Source organism: Perca flavescens, chromosome 15 (genome assembly GCF_004354835.1).
Source record: "Perca flavescens isolate YP-PL-M2 chromosome 15, PFLA_1.0, whole genome shotgun sequence".
NCBI classification, from domain to species: domain Eukaryota; kingdom Metazoa; phylum Chordata; class Actinopteri; order Perciformes; family Percidae; genus Perca; species Perca flavescens.
This window is the reverse complement of record NC_041345.1, coordinates 23,429,468-23,438,962: the sequence shown is the minus strand read 5'-3', so window position 1 is coordinate 23,438,962 and position 9,495 is coordinate 23,429,468. Positions and strand designations below refer to the sequence as shown.

The following is a 9,495-nucleotide window of genomic DNA, read 5'->3' as shown; positions in this document are numbered from 1 at the left end:
CACTCCAACATTAAATATATGATCCTGGCATTTCCGTGACTTCTGTCTGGTTTGATGATGTTTTACTTAAAGGATGAACATTGTAATGGAAGTAATAGTGGCTCATTATTCCTTGATTGTCTGACTTCCATAAATGAGATGATTTCTCTTCTGTAATACAACTCAATGGATATCCATGACAACCTGATCATTTGTAATACATTTTAACTGCAGGGTGTGTATGTCAGACTTGCTTCAGATTACAGTGTGTTTAGTTTGGCATGTCACCAGACATCTTCCTCTAAGAACTTGTTATGAACACTGGGGACAGCCTTAGAGGGAAACAACATAGAGTTTCATAGTCAGATAAGAAAATAAGACATTTTAAGTCTCCGTCTGAGGGAGGAAAAGAGAAGCAATTAGAGAATGATTGGACTAAGTCTGTGGACAAGCACAAAAAGTAGACAACCCCATAAAACTAGTACACATATCCTTAATTTGTTTTGAATATTGTTGTACTTTAATGCATTGAGAAACAGTCAACGCGTCTGTACAGTCTGCTGTTGCTGGGGTGTCTTATTTATGGAGTAGGGTGACAGGTTATACCTGGGCTAGTAATTTTTTAAGAATATATTGTTTAATTTTTAATAATGTAGTTTGTCTTTTAGCATTTTGAGACTATGTTAGAAGTGTTGTCACTTAACAGGTTATCGATTGGATTTGTGTTTTGTAGATAAATAATCAAAATGTGAAAAGTCCCCAGCCAGTGGTTTTAGGAATATTTTATATTTTTTTAATCTAAAATATTTTATGATCTAAAAATCAAAAGGTCCTCAGTTTGGGCCCAGATTTCCACTTCTCACACATTTGTCAGTTGGTTCTTACTCAGCTTGGACAAGCAAATTAATGCATTTGCATTATGGAAAAAAAAAAAAAAAAGAAAACACAGGTATAATATAAAGTCTCTATCCTGTTTACAGCTTGCCTAGAAGGCCCTTTCATCCAAGGAGTGATATTTTAATTTGTAAGTTTTCTCCATTTTCTGTATCAGCCAGGTCAAGATTTCCACACACATTTTTCAACATGATTCATTAAGAGTCTGTGTCCATATTCTTTTGGTCTACCAGCTCCTGAGGAAAATATTGGTCACTTCAGTTGCTAAATGAATGCACACACACAATATATATACATATACACACACACACACACACACACACACACACGTGTATATACAGATATATAGTGAGTTTTTTGCCAAAAACACATCCTATTGTGGCCAAAACAAGAGCCGAAAGACACTGAAGTCCTGAAGAGACTGCAGGGTCTGGAAAATGTTTAAGTTTGAGCATCACTTTGATTTTTTCCATCACTATAACTGAGGCCAGGCCAAATTTCCATACAAAACATTCAGGCCAGTTATGGCAATGAAAGCTATGAAGATGCAGCTGCTAATACACAAATCAGCTTTAAACCAAGAAACACAAAAAGGCCACTGAAACTTCATTTAAATCACACTTTATTCGTTTTCATGAAGAACGCCAAAAAGAAAAAAAAAAAAAAAGAAATTACTTTAAAGCCAGTAATCAAACCAGAAACAATACGATTGAGAAGGACAGAACACAAAGAACAAAGAAAAAGGAAAACTGACAGGGACAAAGTGATAGGCCTATTTACACAGACACCCCACACCATTAACACACTGGGGTTTTATAGAAGAGCTAATAGAGCAGAGTCCAGCTAGCAGCAGTAGGCTTGTATCAAGAAAGTTGCACTCCTGACAAGCTCAGCTTTAAATCCAGTTTTCTGCATCATTTTTAAATACAACCAAAGCAGAATAAAAAAAAAAAAAAAAAAAAAGTTAATGTACATGACCTGTCCTGGGAAAAATAAAAAAACAATACTGTGAGGAATCTTGAGGTTAAAAGGATGCAGTAATGCTACAAAAACTGCTCAGTAGTCACTTTGTCTAAGTAGAGGGAATGGCTTAAAAGCATTACTGACATCTTAAAATGAAGCACACCTGAACAGAAGGAAGGTTTTGAATTTGTGTATGGGGCAGGGGAGCGTGGGTGTTGTTGAGCCTTTCAGTGCTGTGTATTAACAAGTGACATATCAGATAACCTTCACGTGGTGGCTGCATGCATGGCAGATAAATTCAAAATAAAAAAATAAACTAGTGGGTGATGTGAGATTCGAACATCAAATGGAAGAGAAATTAAACTTATCCAATGTGTGAAAAAGGGGTGTCTTGCTCTGTGGCAGAGACCAGGAGGCGCTTTTTTTTTCTTTACTTTTTTGCTCTCTTTTCTTCAATCAACTTCCTTCCCCCTCCATTTTGTCATGGTTCATCTTTCAGAGATTTCCTCTTCACACTTCCGTCTACTCGTTCTTCTTCTCCTTCTGTTTGAGCAGTTTGTTGATCTCCCTCTTGGCCATGGATGCGTACTTTGTGATGACACCGTGCTGGTTCAGGCCAGGCAGCAGCAGCAGGAAGTTCACTGCAGAAGAAAAAGTAAAAATAAAATATATATGAAAAGCTGCTAAAAAGAGTTGTATTGGCAGTCTGATCTCTCCCCCAAATTCATATTTGTATTGATCGTGGTGCACGATAGTATTGATCATGTGGACGCGCCAACTGCCACTAGCTTAGTGTAATGAATGGAATCCTTTGTTGGAGTTTAGCATGACGTGAGTAAAAGTGACCCAACAACAACAAAAACAAAACCTAATTACTTCTTGTGGCCTGCGTATTCACGAGTAAAAATACCAATGTAGATTAAGACTAGACGATTTCCTATGCAGATATCAACTTGGGACTATATTGGTGGAAGTTGGCTACAGCCAAAGCAGTGCTACTCGGGCACAGAGATATCGGCAGCCCGCGGAGCTCCACAGGCTTTCGACATACATTGCGTATATTTACACTTTGAATTTCATCATGGCATTTATATAACACATACTCTATGGTTTTACAAAGCAAAAACATTTGACCAATTTCATCCTTTTGTGAACTGGAGAAGTCTCGTTAGAAGGAAGCCAACTATGGCAACCAATTATTCCATTCATTACACTAAGCTAGCAGCACCGGACTAAGACAATGCATGCACTGATACAAAAATGGCATATTCCTTTAAGAAAAGAAAACCAATAATTTAATAATACCATTACTGTCGGTTGCCTAAAAAGGACCGACAGACACACTTTAGGGAATTAAATGTAGCCCCTGATTCCAGTTTTGTTCTCTCACTAAATTGGCAATTTAGATCTAAGGTCAGGCCTCACATCTCGCCTCCAACTAAAGTGCATGAATACATCCAGTTACTCAACTGTCAGACTTTACTATACCTGCATTAAAATGGATCTGTGTTATTTATACATTTGTAATAATGCCAATGCAGAAGACAAGGTGACTGACACAGGATTTAATAAAAAAAAAAAAAAAAAAAAAGCAGTTCAGGCATGTTGTAAATACTCACCAATCAGGTAGGTGAGGAAGAGGTTGTGCACCTGCTGTCCGATCCAGGCCACTACCAGCAAGCTGCCGATCACTGAGGCAAAGTACTGTGGAGAACAGAGAGGTCACATTACATTTCAACCAACAGCAGTTCAGCTACTTAAACTGCATCCTGACTGCACCCAGAGCATTATGTAATGACTTTAAAGAGTCATTTACATGTACTGCAACATAACTTAATTTTGTTTTAGCATCAGAACATACGCTGTCATTTTGAAGAAAACAAAAAGGTGTCATTGAATTACAGAATGTGATTTAACAGCGTGTCTAACGGGGTTCAAGCATGCTGTGAAAAACACGGCTATTATCACAGTCTGTAACCCAGTTGGAGGTTTGCTAAGTGGAGCAGCAAAGCCAAATCAGCTGAGGATATTTTTATCTGGAGCACAGAGAAAGCTCACCATTGTAAGATACAGATAGGAAGGCTCCATTTACTGCAGTTCATGCAGCACTGCAGACAGCTTTTAGGCTGACGTCTACAGTATGTAATGGCCAACTTTTAGTGACAGATTGTGTGTGTGGGTGGGAGAGCGTCAGATTAAACTTTAGTATTGTTATTTACCATTTTGGGCTTCTCCTCCTTGAGGGCGCAGAGACGCTTCCACCAGCCCACGATCCGACGCTGGGTCTTCACCAGGTTACCGCAGATCTCGTGGAAACGCTGCTGCTGCTCGGTCGTCCTGTGCACAAGGAGAGATAGAGGACAAGGATGGGATTTAAAAAAAAAAAAAAAAAAAAAAAAAACACACACACACAAACAAGACTAAACAGTATCCTGGCAGAGTTTTTGTTCAATAAAAGCAGACAAATAGTCACCAACAACACCTCCTTTTCTGGTCATCAAGAGGAAGCTGATAAAGTCATTGTGGTTTCTCACATCACGACAGCTATTTTCACTTGCCAATAGCTCTTTGATAGAGAAAAAGTATCATAGTGAACATTTGCAACGACTCCCTCATTCACGGTGACTGTAGAGTTAGTGTTGCCTGAATCCTTTGTTTAAATCAGATTGTTTACCAGGGGTAATCTCCCTTGGATAACAAAAAAAAGAATCTATTTTGATAAGTTTCTTTTCTGGTTCTGACCCCAATTGTGAATATTTGTTGGCTTTCTTAGTCTTTTGTTATATTTAACTGCTCATTTTGGAGTTTTGGCCAATTGCTTGAACACAGGCCATTTAGAAAATTAGACATTGGCTCTGGGAAATTTACGGCCATTTTTCACCGTTTTACTAGAGCCAAAGATTTGATTGAACCACTAGTCCTGATACGAAGGGCCAGAAAACATCCTGTGCTTGTATATTATATAGTGATGTAAGCCTATAGGGATTAACACTGGCAAGAGCGAGAGAAGGGCTTGAGTATGGAGGGAAGGAGGGCAGCTGGGAAAAGAGGCCTTCATTTTCTGCTTAGCCATCGTCCCCTATTTCCGTCCCTGTTGTCAGGGAGCCAAACCGGGACCGTGACCATACTTTGATAGCCCTGTTTAACCGGCCGTCACAGACATTCTTCTGCTATCTGGCAGACTCTGCTGCCTTGTGAAGCTGCAGGCTCAGCAGCAGCCTGAGCTGCACAGCATGTGCACAAAGAATCAGACTCTACAGATAGTTTAGTTAATTTCCCCTATAATTAAACTCCTGACAAAAGGCTGGTGCTTTTAACCTTCTCAGAAACCACTGAATATAACGTGTAGCATGTAAACACCCTGACATCTCTTCACCACTTATCCAAATAATGCACTCCAGTACCAAACTGACCCAACATGTCTGCTGCCTCTGCCTATGGAATGTGCAGCAGTGTAAAAGGGTACAGGTCGTGCTCTGCTGATCCAGGGTTATATATTGCGAGATTGAAGGTGTCTGGTGGAGGACAGACATCCAACACACTGCGCCAACTGCAAGCGGTTACTCTATCCTGTCCTGGTGTCTGGTTCTCACCATCAAATACACACAGCTGAGTCAAGGGGCCGTTCGGTAAGATCTGTGTAATGTCAAAATGCCATTAAATGGTCATACACCATGTAGGACAAGATTCAGACGGTCATATTCGGTAAAGGTAAAAAGAGAGAACTTCAAAGTGAAATGGCTCAGGTTCTGCTAGAGGTTTCTGCCTGTTAAAGTTTTTCCTTGTCACCGTTGCATCAAATGCATGCTCTTCTGTAAATTAGTGTTGGCTAGACCGAACTTAAGATATAGAGATAACTTCTGCTATGATTTGTCTACATGCTCTTTTAAAAAAAAAAAAAAAAAAAAAAAAAAAAAAAAAAAAAAAGTTGTTCTTGTGGATTGTCTGTTTTCCTATCCATGCAGATAGGATTGGATGCAGCTGCTAGAATAAGTTATTCAGATGAGGATGTGCCTCTCACACAAGCAGTATTTACAGCCCATATTACACCTTAAATTTATTTAGCGACAGTTGCCATGATTTCCATTTTTGAAATTAGACACAGAAAAACAATGACATCCCAGTGAGTGGTGAATTTGTCCAGCCAGGTGTAGGTGTGTAGATAGATAGAACCCATTTAATTGTTTTCCCAGCAATTTGACTTTCATCCTCATGCTCTCACCACTTATTAGAGCCGAAGACTCTGGGTGCGAGTGTGGGTACCAGGTAGTCTGCTAGGCAGAGCAACATGACAGCGCAGGAGAGCCCAGTCAGCACTGATGGGTCCAGGTAGTAAATCAGCCTGGAGGAGGAAGACAAAAGCAGTTTGTCACAGTTAAGAAACAATTTCATTTCAAGTGCTCTCAATGGAATAACAAGCATTTTGTATCATCCATGCAGGAATTATTAGTTGTTCAGTCCTGGGGGAAAAGAAAAAAAAAAAAAAATAAAAAAAAAAAAAAAAAAAGGGCTTGACATTAACTTGAGGCACTAGTCCTTCGGACAAGTACATTTACATTTCACTTCATGCACAAAAGTCACTTGTCCGGGTAAAGATTTATCATTTTATACATTGTGTTTTGCTAATGCAGAATTTGAACAAACCGTTGAAAGCATCCAAACTCTATCAACATTAATAAAATTCAGTTTAAACAGTAGAAACAAAACGTGTCCCAAGAATAGATTTCCCCTTCAACAAGAAAAAAGGATCTCCAGACTCATAATACAAAGTTATACTTTGCACGCTGGTGTGCAGAAGTTAATATATTGAGAATCTAAGTGAATATTTTAAAGTTTCTCATTACTTTCAGATTCCTAGTCAATATTCTACATTACTATGTCAATATATTGAGATATTGAGTCAATATATTGAGATTGTAAGTCAATATTTTAAATGTTCTCATTGCTTTGAGATTCTTAGTCAATATTCAGAGTTACTAAGTCAATATATTGAGATACTGAACCAATATGTTGAGTTACTAAGTCAATATATTACAATACTAAGCCAATATATTGAGATTAAGTCAATATTTTATAGTTTCTCATTACTTTGATATTATTTGTTTATATTCCGAGATACTGAATCAATATATTGAGATACTAATTCAATATTGACTTGAACTTATACTATATCTAAAATAATTTTGTAGACATAACGGTTTTTTTTTTTTTTTTCTACAATTTCACTTTCTACCCGGCAGAAAGTTACCAAGGGATCCTTTAAAAAGGTGTAGCTATTTTACAGTTGATTATTACCTGACATTTAATCCGTCAAGTCGCAGAGCTGAGGTTTTACAATAAGTAGCGGAGCAGCGAGTAGCGGAGCACGTCAAGAGTCAAATTAACTTCATGCTTCATCCGCACAAAGCACACTTCTATCGCCACGAGTGACAGCTTTATTCGGCTCGTTTTCTGTGAACGATGTGGGGACGGCGAAACGATAAAGCAGAGTTAGCATGCTAACGTTAGCCAACTAACACCGGCTGCCTGGCTTGCTGGTTCCGCGGTGCTTTCATGCTGTATCGCTTACAGAGAATGAGCTAACAGTGGGCTGGGTCTAACGTCAGCGGTCCGCTCACCTGCTGCTGCTGGGTCTAACGTTAGTTAATGTATTTGTTTCAAATCGGTAAAGTCAAATCTGTAACAAACTGAATGAGGGGCACATAACGTATAATGCTTCATCCACACAAAGCACATTGCTATCGCCACGAGTGACATCGGTTTTCAGCTTGTTTTCTGTGAACGATGTGGCGAGGAGGTAACGTTAAGGTGGAGTTAACAAGCTCATGTTAGCCAACTGACACCGGCTAGCTCGCCGTGCTTTCATGGTGCTTCGCTTACAGAGAATGAGCTGAACAGCGGGCTGGGTCTAACGTAAGCGGCCCGCAGACCCGCTGCCCGGGATTGTGGGGTAAAATATGTATTTGTTTCAATTCTGTAACAGACAAAATGAGTGGCACATAACGTTTAGTAACATGGTATTTTGTTTGAGTTTTAACTTATCCAGTGGGGCAAGTAAATTTCTCTTCCACTTGTCCTACAAAAAAAATCCACTTGTCCCGGACAAGCCTTAATGTCGAGCCCTGAAGGGTGTGTGCATTAAGTAACCTAAAGAAATGAATGAAGTTTTAGCAAAAAGACAGTCCCATAGCATTCTAGTATGGATTATTTAGGTAGAACGTTATTAAATAACTATTCTGACTAACCAAAGAATGTTATAAACTGAGCTCATTTTAGGAAAATCTGGTATAATCTACATTGATCCTTCTTCAGGCTTTGCATTTCAAAAAAAACATGGGAACATTTTAGGACACTCCGCCTGCAATTACATTCTGAACCAGAGCAGCTGAGTTAGTGTAGATAATTCTTGTTAGAAATCGGTCTTGACGCTGAGCAGAAGGAAATGTGTGCAATGCAAACTATGTGCCCAGCTGTGTGTGTAACCCTGTGATGCAGCACAGGGTAAAATAGACTCACAGAAAGAGCACGGTGGTGGCAGCCATCAGGGCTCCAGGGAACCAAGGTTTCTCCCAGCGCACAACGCGATCCCCGGCCAGGATCACCTCACCCCAGCCCTGCAGCTGCTCCTCCAGTTGGGCCGTTTCCTGAGCCTGAACACAACATTATACAAGTTACAAAAACAACCACATTACTGAGGAGTCTGTTCTTGAAACTTAACATTTCCATAATATGAGCATGATTATAGTGACCAGGGATAGATCTAAAAGAAGGACAGTAGTCTCCCCTGGGCCATGCAACTTGAGCCCTAATGTAAAATTATAAAAATGCAAATAGTTTTATTCTGCAATATTGTTCATAGGTGTTTGTGGAAACTAGCTGGTAATGTTTGAAACAATGCAATGTATTTTGAATTTAAAATAATTACAACTGATTAAAGTCCAAAATCGAGGGTGTGAGGGCCTGTGTCGATAAGCAAGAACACGATAACGGCATTTCCTACTAACTTGATATGACTGTGCAGTATTTCCTCAATGGATAAAGGGGAATTGACTAGCGCTAACCACACGTTTATCAAGATACGCCGAGGTAAAATGTCATAACTCGATTTCAAGCTTTTAAATTAGCGTTAGCAGTCGATAGCAATGTTACAAAGGGAATAGTCTCTACTGACGCTAGCTAACTGAAAGGCGTAGTAACGCTAGCTAGCGTTAACTAAATAGCCAGCTAACTGACATTAGCTAGCTAGCTGCAGAGAGCTGTCACAAAGTAGCGGCATAACGGATAGTCGGATTAGCTTTAACTCGCTAGTTGGATTGCTCTGCTACTTGGCGGTGCAAAGTTCACGATGATTAAACAAATCTACAAATAAGGGCCATCGTCGGCTGCGTGGACACCACCAGATTAGCCGTTAATGTTAACCTTACTGTTAAACACACCCAGAGCAGACAGAACGCTTAATATAATACTCACTAGGATATTTGCGCTTTTGTTGTCTCCGTCAGCCATCGTTACTGAACCACCGTCGGTTAGGTTTCTATTGTGAATTTCGTTAGCTAGGTTTAGTAGGAAAACGACCCCGCACTGCAGCAGCAAGCACACCTCCTTTACTGGCTTTGGTGACACACTAACGGTCAAACTCTGGCAGGATGTATTTATATC

At 39.6% G+C, this 9,495-nt stretch overlaps 1 protein-coding gene across 1 annotated transcript; it reads right to left on the bottom strand.

Moving 5' to 3' along the window:
* Window positions 1-1,859: 1,859 nt before the first annotated feature.
* arl6ip1 (ARL6 interacting reticulophagy regulator 1) lies at window positions 1,860-9,482 on the bottom strand. The gene is made up of 6 exons (XM_028600626.1): window positions 9,307-9,482; window positions 8,353-8,486; window positions 6,059-6,178; window positions 4,056-4,173; window positions 3,456-3,540; window positions 1,860-2,477 (listed from the first exon to the last, which is right to left on the bottom strand). Exons 1-6 carry the CDS (start codon window positions 9,340-9,342, stop codon window positions 2,359-2,361), a joined length of 612 nt encoding a protein of 203 aa, XP_028456427.1. The 5' UTR covers window positions 9,343-9,482; the 3' UTR covers window positions 1,860-2,358.
* Window positions 9,483-9,495: the final 13 nt, after the last annotated feature.